At 35.3% G+C, this 15662-nt stretch overlaps 1 protein-coding gene across 1 annotated transcript; it reads right to left on the bottom strand.

The window, feature by feature from the left end:
* Positions 1 to 1023: 1023 nt before the first annotated feature.
* Positions 1024 to 15192, bottom strand: slc22a15 (solute carrier family 22 member 15). The gene is made up of 12 exons (XM_048190810.1): positions 14743 to 15192; positions 11357 to 11500; positions 11028 to 11160; positions 9731 to 9895; positions 9519 to 9648; positions 8516 to 8737; positions 8258 to 8398; positions 6427 to 6509; positions 5274 to 5382; positions 3282 to 3354; positions 2848 to 3006; positions 1024 to 1930 (listed from the first exon to the last, which is right to left on the bottom strand). Exons 1-12 carry the CDS (start codon positions 14824 to 14826, stop codon positions 1874 to 1876), a joined length of 1500 nt encoding a protein of 499 aa, XP_048046767.1. The 5' UTR covers positions 14827 to 15192; the 3' UTR covers positions 1024 to 1873.
* Positions 15193 to 15662: the final 470 nt, after the last annotated feature.

The raw sequence follows: 15662 nt of genomic DNA, 5'->3' as shown, positions 1-15662 counted from the left end.
ATTTTTGGAACACGAGTTTTACCACCGGCATTTTTTTGTTCATTGAGATATTGTTTAAAAAGTTACTTTTCAAAGGGGGTGTACTCATTTACGCTGAGCACTGTGCACTGTATATTATATATATATATATATATATATAGTCAAACCAAAAATTATTCAGTAGTGGGTGCAGGACACTACAGTTCATTTATGTAAGTGAGGATAGCAAAATAAAGTAAACTGTGACATATTATACCCAAAAATTCTTCATACAGTGGACTACCAGTAAAATTGATAAACGTTTGGAACCAAAAATTATTCAGACACTTTGACCTGACCATGTTTTGCTTAAGTGTTATCTGACATAATTAGGATTATTTTTTCTGACACAGTTTAACTCAGAGATCTTGTCATATTTTATTATCATTTTTTAAACTATAGGGAATAAACTGTATTAATGATTGAAATGTTCAAGGTGTCTGAATAAATTTTGGTTTGACTGTGTATATGTATGTATGTATAATCTAAATATTAAATGTATATCAGCAATTTGTAATTATGTATATGCCTAAAAGAGACATGATAATAACAAATTATTATTATTTATTATACAGTAAGTAAAACACATGGTATAATGCACTCACGAGGCCACACCTTTGTACCTGCTGTTTATCTCCCTGTGCAGGGTGATATAATGCACATCAGGCCTTGGAGGAAGAATTAAAGAATGAAAACAGTTATTATAGTTAATGCCTGCTCTCTCTCAACCTGTTCCGTCAGCAACATGCAGTGCCACAGGCTGCGATTACAGCAAGGAAAGAGAGACGGAAACAAAAAAACAGGTTTGCGGTTGAAAGTTGTGTGCCGGCTTCTTTGAAATTCCCAGCTCCTGAATCCTGTGGTTTCCCTAAGCACCGTTCACCTGCGTCAACACTGACATCATCACCATGAGGACTGGAACAGGTCAAAGGTGACCTCAGTTCAAGGGAGGTGGCCTTCAACACAGTGCCATCTACTGGTGACAGACAGACATGTACGCTCATGCTCATTATACTCGAGGCATTTATTTAAAAGCTTTTTCCTTAAATCCGAAGATTAAAACAGATGCATTTTCAGCAATGAACAGAAATATACACAAATATACACGTGTAAGACTTTCTTTTCTCCCTTTGGAGAAAATAATTGGTCTCTTAAAAGTATAGTTCACCCAAAAATGAAAATCCTATCATTATTAACCCTAAATAAACATGCAATTTTTTCAGTGAAAAACCAAAGGTCATATTCACTGATTATACCTACTGGATTTCAAATCTTGTGGTCCAGATTTAAAATGACCTCATCTGACAACACTTAAATCCCTTAAAAAAAACAAAACATACAAGTTTGGAACAAAAACAATAGCAGTAAATAATTAAAATATCATCATTTTTAATTTTTGCTTGAAATATTTCTTTACAACAGCCTAAACTGATCTTTACCTCGGAAAAAGATCTAGTATCATGATTTTGTAGTGTTTGCAACCATTACTGATTATATTTTGAATGCTAACATATACACACTGTTGAATGTAATGTCACATCTCACATAAAAAAAAAAAAAAAAAAAACAGATCCAAAAAAATAGAACAAGATATTTGTTTTACAAATGGCAGTAAACACATGAAAGTAGCAGAACTGTCAGACATTATGATAAACGAGTTTACGAATTAATATCTGGTCCTTTTTACATTATTTTAAAATAGTCCTGATGGTTACAGTACATCAGCTGAATTGATCCTTTGAACAGATTTCTTCTAGAAGGCACCTTTAGTCTTTCGGTGAGTCTGTGTATGGCACAACATTTTGACAAGTCAATGGTGCTTAGGAATTGATCAAATGTTTCTATGGTCCTTGTCTCAGTCACTATCAGCTCCGTTGTGGTCAATTAAATGCTTTTCTTCCAAAAGATGTACCTATAAAAAAAAAATAAAAAATAAATAAATAAATAAAAAAAACACACACATGACAATCCATTATGAATAAAAGGTCTAATTGGGATTCTTATACAGTATTAATAATAATAATAATAATAATAATAATAAAAATAAATAAATAGAATCACATTAAAGTTGAAATTGATATGGAAAAAAACAACTCCGTATTCAACTTATGAAACACTTTTTTCAACTTACGAAAAAAATTATTTTGAATATGGAAGGCGGTCTGGCGGATGCTAGTTTTTTTACTTTATAACTTGTTAAATATGGATATTTTTCTTACACAGACGCATTGCTTTGCTTCAGAAGGCCTTTGTCAAGCCCCCGGAGCTGTGTGGAATATGTTTATGATGGATGGATGTGAATGGAAGCCCTTTTAGAGCTTCATACTTGTTGGTACTGTTCACTGCCATTATAAAGCTTGGATGCATCAGGATATTTATTAATATAACTCAGATTGTGTTCATCAGAAAGAAGAAAGTCATATACACCTATGGCCTGAGGATGAGTAAAGCTTGGTGTAATTTTCATTTGAAAGTGAACTAATCCTTTAAGCCTTTTCTTTATTCCTTAGTAAAAGTTTGTCTCAGCAGCTTTGTGAATGGGTTTCAAGAGAAAACTCTTATCTAAGAGCTTTTACTGCTATTTAGGAGAACTCTTAGTGGTAAGATAAAAATGTTCTGTGAATACGGCCCCCGGTCTTTTCACAATCAGATAGCTAACAGATCAGAGAAAACGCATGAAGTGACCAGGTGTAAACAGGCCCTACGGGGCACGAAACTACACAAAAATATTTGGCCGCAGAATGCGACCAGCCAACCAGAAATAAGTGTAAAATTATGTCATTAAACACTTTAATAGTCCTATGAAATTACAGTTCTGAACATGTTTACCTGCGGCTCTAAGATTCGCTGGTAGGTGGGGCTGGACAGTTCATCAAGAGTTTCAGCAGCAGGTTTATTGAGCGTCTCCGGTAGGAGGAGCCCCAGGCAGCCCGCTGAAATCCCACTCAAACAGAACACCATAAAAGGCATGGAGGCGTGCAATGATTTCTAAGCAAAAAACAATAATTCAGTACATAACCGATTAATAATAATAATATAATAATCATCTCAAATCAAAGCTGACCAAAAAATGTGAACATCACAAATTCATTATATATAATTTTTGTTATATGTATAATATTAACAAAATATGTTATTGCAATATTAATATATTAAATAATTATTAATTACACAAGAAAACATTGTTAAGGGAAAAATAAATCAAATTATTGTAGAATTAGAAAACTGGCATTTCTCAAGTCAGACAGCTTATAACTACTTACCATACTCGGCACAAACGGTGCCAGAATTCCCCCAACTCTACAGGACATGGAACACACACCCAACCCGGCATTCCTAACACACACAAACACACATTAGAATTAAACCAGCACATACAGTGGGGTACTTGTGAATTGTACTGACCAGAGGTCACGTTAATGGAATATTTTTTGCTGCGGCCAAAAAATCTGAAGGCCGTCCGTCATTTTGACAGATTACACTGAGGGTGAATCTATTGTAACTTGTAACTGTAATTCCCACCCGTCCAGTTTGTGGCGCGTGTGCTCCAGTGTGGCAGCCGAGTGCGGGTTCAGCCTCCAAAACAAAATTAAAACTCCCCTGCATCAGTCTCGCTTGATTTGATTGATTGCGCACAGACGAGCACACAGTTCCATGCAGACCAGGGGGAAGGTTTGAGTTCAGGCAGATACAGAGTGTCGATTAAAGGGGTACTTCACCCCTGGAAAGATGAATGTGTATTTAAAATTGGTAATTTATGTAGTAGAAATGTGAAATTATTTTTGAATTTGGAGCTTTCTAGACTGAGAAAAGGCAGAAAATGTATTTTTGACTAATGTGGATGAAAGACAACAACTCCCAGAATGCACTTGTTTTGCTGCCCCTGCGAGGCCACGCCCAAACCACGCCTATCGGTTACAGGCGGAATTACCAGGAAAATTCAAACAACTAGGCTTGCTTTGTTACATATTAATTCTATAAATCGTGAGTTAGTTCATACATTTACAGCGAAATGGTGCTAAATTGCTTTGTACCTGGATGTACACCCAAAACCAGGAAAGGACAAGTAAGTTTCCATCATTTTCCGATTAAGTTAAAGATTTGGAGCGATGTAAACAGTGGCTGCGGGCCATCAAACACCCGAAGTTTGGAGATGACACCGTTATAGAAAACCTAAAAAACCGCAGAATATGTAGTCTCCATTTCAAGCACAAGGACTACGAACCAAATATCCTTGCAATGAAGAGAACCATTCTGAAGGACACCGCGATCGATATTCACTTTCCCAGAGGACGAACAGCCTGGGCATCTGGTACTAAGCGTATTCGCCTAGAGGTACGTTAAGACTCGCTGATACTAGACTGATAACACAGTAGCCTATATGTAGTGTTGTAGGTAGCAGTAAAACTGCAAACTTAGCAAAGTAACGTTAGATAGACAATTACATATAAGTTGCATATAAGTTGACTGTTATCAAAGTAAAGCCACTGTTCTGTAAAACTGAGTTAGTCTATTTATCTATTTATGCTAACGTTACCACAAAGCCTGTTGCTGTATTGGTTGAGATGACTGCAGAGACCGATAAATTTGCGAGATGAACCACTGATGTAGTGCAGACTATAACAAAATATGTTAAGCTTAAAAATATAATTGACACCCACTTTTGATAAAATCTTTGATCTATGTCCGTGAGTAACCTCAAAAGCGCATATGTATGGGCGTGGTGAAAAAATGCGGAACTACCTGCTATTACTGGCTGTAGTTTTATGCCTCTGGCCAAAAAAGCCTCCGATGACGCAAAATGACGATTTTTGCGTCATCGGAGGCTTTTTTACAGAATAAAAATGCATAAATCTCTCATCTCGGGCTGATATGAAGGGGGAAAGCACGGTAATTCGAAAATACTAGTGGTATTCTACTAATACAAAGCTTAATGCTAAATCCTGAAGTAACCCTTTAAGTTTAGTTCAGTTCTTATGTTTTGTTCATATTATAATCGCAACTGAATTTTTAAATGGGCTGTATCGGACAATGAGAAAATTCTAACGTGAACTCTGGTACTGACAAAAATTACATAATAGTCACACTAGAGGGCACCGTTTGCTCAAGCATAGATTCCTATTCTGTTAGGAGGACATACAATTTAATACATTTTTTTAATACACACTTCTACTTAAAACGGCAAGTGTGAAAAAGCTAAAAAAAACAAAAGACGTGTTACGTTAGACATGTTAGACAAAAGTGTTGGACTGTACCTGACGACGGTTGGGTAGAGCTCTGATGTATAAACATACACAATATTAAATGCAGCACTGACCATCAGTTTTCCCACCAGAGCCAGTGATGTGGCACTTAATAATGACCCTAAAAAAAAAGCAAATAACAGACTTGACATGGTGTATATTAAGGAATAATAAACTCTGCCATAAGAAACATCCCTTTTTCAGGATACTGTAACTTAAAGATGCATCTGTGTGTGTGTGTGTGTGTGTGTGTGTGTATACATACATACACATATACTTATAATATTATTAATATTAATATTATGAAATATTATTACGATTTAAAATAACTGTTTTCAATTTGAAAATATTTTAAAATGTAATTTATTCTTGTGTTGGCAAAGCTGAAGCTGAAAGCTGAAGTTTCAGCATCATTACTCCAGTCTTCAGTGTCACATGATCCTTCAGAAATCATTCTAATATGCTGATTTGCTGCTTAAGAAACATTTATTATGTACAATTGTACAAAATATTTGTGTACAATATTTTTTTCAGGATTCTTTGATGAATAGAAAGTTCAAAAGAACAGCGTTTATTTGAAATATAATCTTTTGTAACATTATAAATGTCACTTTTGTTCGATTTAATGCATCCTTGCTGAATAAAAGTATTAATTTCTTTAATTTCTTTTCAAAAAAATAAAAATAAAAATTCTTACTAACCCCAAACTTTTGAATGGTAGTGCATAATGCTACAAAAGCTTTGTATTTCAGATAAATGCTGTTCTTTTGAAATTTCTATTCATCAAATAATCCTGAAAAAAAAAGTACACAAATGTTTTCAACATTGATTATAATCAAATGTTTCTTGAGCAGCAAATCAGTATACTAGAATGATTTCATGTGACAGGATCATGTGACACCGAAGACTGGAGTAATGATACACACATATACACACACACACACATATACACATATATAGCCCTAAAAAATACTAAAAAAAATAAAAATAATAAAATGCAAACTTAAAATTCTGATATTTTTCTTACTGTTACTGTTATTTTTCTTATAATCTTATCTATAATCTTGAAAAATACCTATTGTGTGATGACAAATATACCCTGGCTGGCGGCAAAATGGGAATTTTTATTCTGGTGAAAACCTAATTTATTTGGAAAGATGATCACCTGATGCAGGTACAACCATTGTGAGCAGACAGGATACGCCTGCAAAAACGAGAAAATTGGCCAATGACTTCCTCCTGCCTGCCCTGAAAAAAAAAATAAAAACAAATATGCTCAGATAAAGATCTGAGGCCCTGATTACATCTGGCATAAAGATGCGCTTTGGTTGATCGGATCACAAGTAGACGAGGGAGACACATTCCTGTTTACACCTGGTGTTTTAATCCATCTCTTTTGTCCACTTTCAACTACTTCTGTCCTGATTTCTTCAAGGGTAGGGGCTATAGGTGGGTAAATGTATGGGCTTTTTTCCACATCTTTCTATCTATTGGATGAAATACGCTTGTGCAATGTACTTATGAATGCGCCCGGAGATGATTGAAAATGTTACAGAGAGCAAGCAGCTTTCTTTTCTGCTCTAATAGCTGCAAGACCACATTGAATGCTGTGAGTGTGTGTTAGAAATCAGGAATGGTGAGAGAACATTGTACTTGGCATGTATTTCGTCTTCAAACCAAACATGGGTTTTCAGCCAACAGTTTACATCCCGTCTGGCTAGTGCGCTTCCCATAATGTTTATGCATTAAGACAGTAGGCGGTCTTTTGTGGCTGTTCAAACGCATTTGACCACATGAACATCTACACTACGAAAGTAATCCGGTCGAATGCGTTTTTGACTACCTCTGGAAGTGGTCGAAAGTGGACAAGCTCAAAACATTTTAGACCCCAATTACACCTGTATTTAGCGTCCACTTGTGATCCGATTGACCAAATTGCATCTTAAAGGTGCCCTCGAATGAAAAATTGAATTTATCTTGGCATAGTTAAATAACAAGAGTTCAGTACATGGAAATGACATACAGTGAGTCTCAAACTCCATTGTTTCCTCCTTCTTATATAAATCTCATTTGTTTAAAAGACCTCAGAAGAACAGGCGAATCTCAACATAACACCGACTGTTACGTAACAGTCTGGGTGTACGCCCCCAATATTTGCATATGCCAGCCCACGTTTCCAACATTATAAAAGACATTAGACAAGGGCAGCCAGTATTAACGTCTGGATGTGCACAACCAAATCATCAGACTAGGTAAGCAAGCAAGAACAATAGCGAAAAATGGCAGATGGAGCAATAATAACTGACATGATTCATGATAACATGATATTTTTAGTGATATTTGTAAATTGTCTTTCTAAATGTTTCGTTAGCATGTTGCTAATGTACTGTTAAATGTGGTTAAAGTTACCATCGGTTATTACTGTATTCACGGAGACAAGAGAGCCGTCGCTATTTTCATTTTTAAACACTTGCAGTCTGTATAATTCATAAACACAACTTCATTCTTTATAAATCTCTCCAACAGTGTAGCATTACCCGTTAGCCACGGAGCACTATCAAACTCATTCAGAATCAGAAGTAAACAATATAACAGTATACAATACTCACATAATCCAACGCATGCATGCCGCATGCATGACGAAAACTTTGTAAAGATCCATTTTGAGGGTTATATTAGCTGTGTAAACTTTGTTAAGGCACTGTTTAAGGCAAGCGCGAGCTCTGTGGGCGGAGAGCACGGGATTTAAAGGGGCCGCAGCATAAAAACGGCGCGTTTATAATGATGCCCCAAAATGGGCAGTTAAAAAAATTAATTAAAAAAAATCTATGGGGTATTTTGAGCTGAAACTTCACAGACACATTCAGGGGACACCTTAGACTTATATTACATCTTTTAAAAACATAATCTAGGGCACCTTTAATACCAGGTGTAAACAGAGCCTTAAAGAGTGTGATAATGCAGCATTCTGGATGTGATTGTGCGAGTGTATTTACCACTGTTTGTTAATGAAGTACATGCAGAGAGGGTAAGCAGGGAGTTCCACCAGGCCATACATGGCAACACTAAGGTAACGATTACCTTTATCTTCACTGGCATTGAGGGTCAACCCATAATACACAAGGCTACAGGCATACCTGCAATACATGCATACATACAGACTGAGTACATAAAAATGCACAAATTTTGCCAATATGCTGCAAGAGAGAAATTAAGATATATGATATATATATCAGCTCTTGGCAAATACTCACCACACATACATTAGCACCACAGTCCTCCAGCGAAGTATGGGATGTGTGACCAGCTGGAAAACCCCAGGGCTGGCTGCATCCGGAGCGCTGGTGCTGACGGCCCGGCGGAGCTTCACTATAATTCTGCCTTTCCCGTTTCTAAGAGCGAAATCCTGCAGGATGTCCTCAGCCTGCTCTTTGTGACCCCGAGAATAAAGCCAGCGTGGAGATTCTGGCAAATTCCTGGCATAGTCAGGGAAAAACAATCACAGAAATGAGGTAAATGCCTGCATTTTACATTTAAGAAAACATGTTTAAGAGATGTTATGACATTTTAGATTAGATTCCCATATGATTTGAACCTTTTTGGGGGTTTTCCAAGTGTTTTAATTATAATACAGTATTAATACTTTTTCTTGCGGTTGAGCTAGTTTTTTCACTCTTTTGCCACATTGATTGACATGCAATACGAGTGAAAGAACAGGAAATGACGTATACAAATTTGACATTTAAAATTAAAATTTAAATGTTTTTATTAGGTTGTTAATTTAGGCTAATTTCATGGAAACAGGGTAGAACAAACTCAGTAAAAAAAATAAAAATAAAATAAAAACATATTTAAAAGAAGATAATTTACATTACCATTCAAAAGTTTGGGGTTAGTAAGATTTTATTTTTTTTATTTTTGAGAGAGAAATAAATACTTTAATTCAGTAATGATGCATTAAATTGATCAAAAGTGACAATAAAGACATGCAAAGTAATGAAAAAATTATATTTCAAATAAATGCTTACAGAAAAAAAAATTCTTACAGACAACAAACTTTTGAATAGTAGTGTATATATATATATATATATATATATAAATGTCTAGGAGTTTCAAATTGATACCAAGAGCAGCTTTACACAGCACCCTTTCACTGTAAACAAATCATTTGTGGCAGTATCATCCTGGTGGCTTTTAATGAAGTCAAAGTGCTGTAGTTTAACAGGAAGTAATGATCCGACTACTCCGCTCACTTACACACAGAGCAGGAAGAGCAAAAGTCCAGGACAGTTGGCCACAGTTGCTAGGTTCCGCCACGGCCGAACATAATAACCCAAGGCGCCAAACAGAGCGATGCCCACTGCAAAGGTCATATTAGTCAAGGTCCCTGGAACACAATCAAATTAGCTTTATAAGCTTCATTAGCTTTATAAACAACAAAAGTGATTAAATCATTAATTAATGTGCACCTGTCATAGCCCAGTAGGACTTTCCCACATATTCCTGAGTAAGAACAAAGCAGACCAACGCCATTCCTCCGTTCATCAGCCCCACCAGCAGCCGAGACACAGCAAACAACTCATAAGTGGGCGCTAATGCTGTGCCGTACCCAAACAAGACCTCAAAAAACAGACCTGAAAGAGAGAGCAGTTTTAAGTCCCTATAATAATAACACATTAAATTGTTGTTTTAGAAAATATTAGGTTTTGTGTTTGCTTTTGGCTTTCAGTCAGTTGTGTATCAGAATCAACACATTACTTCTTTGCAATGTAAAACAGCTATATACATTATTCTGAATGTAAGAGCTGGTACGGCCATTGTGACTTGATTGTGTCAAGGCTTCCAATCTCATCCGCTTCCATTTATTTAAGCTGTACAAAAACTATCCGCTATGCTGCTTGATATTGTTCACTTGTTATCATATTATTTTAATTTACAGAATTATAATAATCATAAACACACTGGTTTGTAGCACAAATTATTTGACCATTTACAGCATCTTGTTATACTTCCCATTATTGAGCTATAGAGGCATTACAATCGAAAATACCCACACAATCACAGAAAATAGCTTTCCATCAATTCAATAGCTTTCCATCAAAACATTTCAGATTCCTAGATTACTTAAAATGATAAAAATGAACACTTGAGGTCTGATCGCGCTCTGACAACGGAAGTGATGTCTCGCGCCTATACTTCAATGAGAGCGAGACATCACTGCCGTTGTCAGAGCACGATCAGACCTCACGAATCGAGTGATGAATGCCGTTCGACATAGTGGTGTATTAGAGGTAAAAAATGATATAAATACTGTTTCGGTTTCTCGCACAAACCGATCGTTTCGTGTCTTAAGACATCAATGTGTCGTCACGAGCCGCAGGGATTTTAATCTGGATTTGTCTGTCATGTTTTATTTACTCTTATAGTCCAAGTTCCTGCTGACTTGCATTATACCACTGACAGACGGCAGCGGTTGGAGTTAAAAATCATCATTTGTGTTCTATTGAAGAAACAAAGACACCTACATCTTGGATGCTCTGGGGGTAAGCAGATAAACATCAAATTTTCATTTTTGGGTGAACTATCCCTTTAAGGCTGACATTGTCTTCAAGAAGAAGTTTAAACAGATTGAATATATTTAGTACTTAAGGTTAAAGGTTAGAAAACCCATAACCGAATTGTTTGAGGCCTTGAAAGCACTGTAATAATGTGAAACTGTAAATTATAGTTTAGTAAAGAACAGAAACCAGTTAATCTCCATCCTACCAGTTAGAAAAACCGGCTTCCTTCCGATTTTATCAGAGAGTGGTCCAAACAGGACATTTCCGATCAGCACACCCGCAAAGAACAGGGACCCAGCCAAGTTTACCTTGTAGGCTTGATGTTTAATTAGGTTCCACTGCAAGAGAAGACCAAAAGGAATATCAAACAACTTGAACATGCATGCATCCATCTGCTGTCTTGTCCAAACACAAAGATTATAATATACACAGTTCTTCCAAATTTGATATAAAGTATACATCTGTATTCGAAAGAATGATGAGCAAGCTTAAGCCGAGTTTGTTTGATGCACAACATTGATGACAGTCTCTTACCTCAGTCACGATTGAGCTGACATCCTCTGTGAATTTCACACTTTGAGTTATATCACCATCCACACCATCAGTAACAAGTTCTAAATGATATTCTGGCACAGCACCCACTAAAATTATGAGCATGGACTGACATGCCATGTAAATCTGAAAAGAAAGAAAGAAAGAAAGAAAGAAAGAAAGAAAGAAAGAAAGAAAGAAAGAAAGAAAGAAAGAAAGAAAGAAAGAAAGAAAGAAAGAAAGAAAGAAAGAAAGAAAGAAAGAAAGAAAGAAAGAATCAGTGCAAATATTAAATTAAGGCAATAACTCATTTAGGTTATATATATACATATATATATTATGTGATTACCAAAATCATTTTTGTGTTTCTGTAATGGTTAATCCACACCAGTAGGCTAAGTGTAAGCTCTTTAGTCACAGTTGTGTTTCAAATGCTAAAATATTATTATTGTTGGGATTCAATGGATTAAAAGATAGATCGCATAAAAGTTTCGTCAAAAGCAAGCCTTTTGGAACAACTAAGAAACAATTTTCTATATCTTTTACTATGTTATTGACTATAAGTCAATAACAACAGAGACTGTGGAAAAGTATACATGGTATACTGTATATATATTTAGGAAAAAAAATTAAGGGACCACTGCAAAATTCGTAGTTTCTCTGGATTTACTAATCATATGTACGTGTTTGGGTAAAATAAACATTTTAGTTTTATTCTATACACTACTGACAACATTTCTTCCAAATGTTAAGTAAAAACATTGTTATTTAGAGCATGTATTTGCAGAAAATGACAACTTTTCAACACATTTAAAAACATGCTTTTAGATCTCAAATAATGCAAAGAAAACAAGTTTATATTAATTTTTGTGTGTACACAGATGGATCTGCCTGATTCCAGCCTTACTGAAGAACCGCAAGATCACTGCAAGTTCATCACCACTTATCCACCAAATTTCACAGTGGTTGCGAGACACTGTGGGTTGAAGACCTCTCCATGTCTCTGTCTAAACATTAGAGGACCAGGTGTTGGGCAAAGCTAAAAACTGGACTCATCAGAGAAAGATCAGAATCAGGCAGATCTGTCTTTGTGAAGGACATGTGACTCAAGTTTATCCTGGAAGAAAACTTGTTTCCTTCTGCTCTGACAATGTTCCCCATCTCGAAGGATTGTTTTTTTCTATAGGACAATGATCCATGCCACCCAGCCAGGTCAAGCAAAGTGTGGATGGAGGACCATCAGATCAAGACCCTGTCATGGCCATCACAATCTCCAGACCTGAACCCCACTGAAAACCTCTGGAATATGATCAAGAGGAAGATGGAAGGTCCCAAGCCATCAAACAAAGCCCAGCTGCTTGAATTGTTGCACCAACAAAAATGTGAAAGACTGTTAGAGAGCAAGCCAAGATGCATGAAAGCTGTGACTGGAAATCAGGGTTATTCCACCAAATATTGATTTCTGATCTCTTCCTAATTTAAAGCATTAGTACCATGTTGTTTAATATAAACTTGATTTCCTTACATTATTCCAAGTCTGAAAACATGGCATCTTTATTGTTATTTTGACCAGTTGTCATTTTTTTTTTTTTTGCAAATACACCTCTAAATGACAATAGTTGTATTTGAAATTGGGAAGAAATGTTGTCAGTAGTGTATAGAATAAAACAAAGATGTTAATTTTACTAAAACACATACATATGAATAGTAAATCCTGTAATCTCATTTTTTTCCAGGACAATACATTACTTATATTCACAACATTACACAGGCTCTGGTGAGTTATATATATATATATACAGTACAGTCCAAAAGTTTGGAACCACTAAGATTTTTAATGTTTTTAAAAGAAGTTTCGTCTGCTCACCAAGGCTACATTTATTTAATTAAAAATACAGTAAAAAACAGTAATATTGTGAAATATTATTACAATTTAAAATAACTGTTTTCTATTTGAATATATTTCACAAAGTAATTTATTCCTGTGATGCAAAGCTGAATTTTCAGCATCATTACTCCAGTCTTCAGTGTCACATGATCCTTCAGAAATCATTCTAATATGCTGATCTGCTGCTCAAGAAACATTTAATGTGTACAATTGTACAAAATATTTGTGTACAATATTTTTTTTCAGGATTATTTGATGAATAGAAAGTTCAAAAGAAGTGTTTATCTGAAATCTAATCTTTTGTAACATTATAAATGTCTTTACTGCCGCTTTTGATTGATTTAATGCATCCTTGCTGAATAAAAGTATTAATTTCTTTAATTTCTTTTCAAAAAAATAAAAATACAAATTCTTACTGACCCCAAACTTTTGAACGGTAGTGTATAATGCTACAGAAGCTTTGTATTTCAGATAAATGCTGTTCTTTTGAACTTTCTATTCATCAAGGAATCCTGAAAAAAAAGTACACAACTGTTTTCAACATTGAAAATAATCATAAATGTTTATGAGCACATCACTTAGAATATTCTGAAGGATCATGTGACACTGAAGATGGAGTACTGAAAACAGCTTTGCATCACAGGAATAAATTACTTTGGTGAGTATGTATATATATATATATATATATATATATATATATATATATATATATATATATATATATATATATATATATATATATATATATATATATATATAACTGTAATTAATAATCTTTAAATACTTTAAATAATTGTGCTTATATGTACTATGTCCCAAAATGACATGTCAGCTTCACACAAATAGTTTGGGAGGGATTTTTTAATACATTTTCCCAAATATTAAATATGTTCTATTAAGAAACATCCTGTCTTCTTCATTGTAATGAATGTTAAATTTGTGAATGCCTATTTGAACTTCTTTTTTACTTTATTTGACAGAGCTGACTCATATTGAGTATATAGGGAAGACATTTTGTAAGAAAATGAAAGAAGCAGGAGAGATACCTCTGAACATTAATCCAAAGTATTATTTGATAAATAGACATTTTCGGTTTTTCTTGCCCAGTTTGTCCTAATACTCAAGAATTTGCGAGAGGCAACAAAGTAATGGCTTTCCTGGATGAGAAACTCTTCATCAGATTCCAGGGTCTTAAAATGAAAACCCAAAACTAAATTACATAATAAGCAAACATATCAATGACTGACTGAATCTAGGTCAGATTAAAGCAAATACATCATAAGCAAACATATCAATGACTGACTGAATCTAGGTCAGATTAAAGCAAATACATCCCAGTGGCTGAAGATAAGATAATGAAAATATAAGAAGGCTTTAAAGGTATGATCCCTCATATATAAGTTTTGCATAATTACTGGCTTGTGTGACCCGAAATATAACATTTACCTACACAAACACATGTCAGTCCAGTGTTTACGAATTTGCATGTATTATTAGTTACCTGTAGGAAAACCAGGATGGTGATCATCCGTTTCTGGTGTCTACCGAATTCTCCAACCACCTGGAAAGCCTCCTCTAAATCCATTCCAGGGTCAAATCAAACGACCGCATGCCATCTAGTGTATATTTACATTTTCAATAATGGGTTTGATAGCAACTAAGGTTGCAGATGCTCCGCTGTAATCTGACTTCCCTTGGCAGACGTGGAATGAAATCACGTGCTACACAGTGTGGTTCTGATTGCACGAGACTCTGGCAAGCAAACACGTGGTACAAACAGCGGTTCTGATTGGACTAGTGAAAACTGAAGTTGAAACGGGCGCTTTCGTTACTGCAACTTATTAGATAAACATTTTTATTTTCTAATCAACAGAGTGCTGCAGCCATGACGTGAAAACCCAGAAGACTAATTCGTTGCTCCCTTCGAGATTGTTCTGATGTTTTTTTTAGATTATGAGTAAAATAAGGACTGTGGTAAACATAAATTGACGATGCTTGGACGTTTTGTTTTACAGCGTAAATTAATTCATAACACCTTCTATATTCGGGTTTTCGATATGGGTGTGTGTAATTTACGTTCGTCAACTAACGAAGTTTTCCACAGACCTTATTTTACTAAAATTAAATTGAAAAATCCCATTATAAAGACCTTTGCACACATGCGTTTTTTCGTATTCGCAATCCTAAAAATTCGTCACGCACAGAGACCTTGCACACTGAGTCCGATGCGTATTGAATGCGTTGCGAAAAAAATCGCAAAACAATACAAAATGAAGTCTTCAACCAGTAAGCGCGATTAGTTGTCTCCTGTCTTCTTAAAAAGAGAAAAAGAAAGAGGAAATATTGGGTCCATTCAATCCCGAGATTGCAAGAAAGGAGATTTCACCTCATCAAGGAGCTGCGGGATTATCCCGAGCGTTT

Source organism: Megalobrama amblycephala, linkage group LG5 (assembly GCF_018812025.1).
Source record: "Megalobrama amblycephala isolate DHTTF-2021 linkage group LG5, ASM1881202v1, whole genome shotgun sequence".
NCBI classification, from domain to species: domain Eukaryota; kingdom Metazoa; phylum Chordata; class Actinopteri; order Cypriniformes; family Xenocyprididae; genus Megalobrama; species Megalobrama amblycephala.
The sequence above is the reverse complement of the archived record's forward strand: the minus strand, read 5'-3'. Positions and strand labels throughout refer to the sequence as shown.

Excerpts from the sequence above, each read along its gene's own strand:
- slc22a15 (XM_048190810.1), bottom strand. The coding sequence starts at position 14,826 with ATGGATTTAGAGGAGGCTTTCCAGGTGGTTGGAGAATTCGGTAGACAC. Across the intron at positions 9,649-9,730 it reads GTCCTACTGGGCTATGACAG|GGACCTTGACTAATATGACC; the intron begins GTGCACATTAAT and ends ATTGTGTTCCAG. Across the intron at positions 8,738-9,518 it reads TTGCTCTTCCTGCTCTGTGT|GAATTTGCCAGAATCTCCAC; the intron begins GTAAGTGAGCGG and ends TGACTATGCCAG.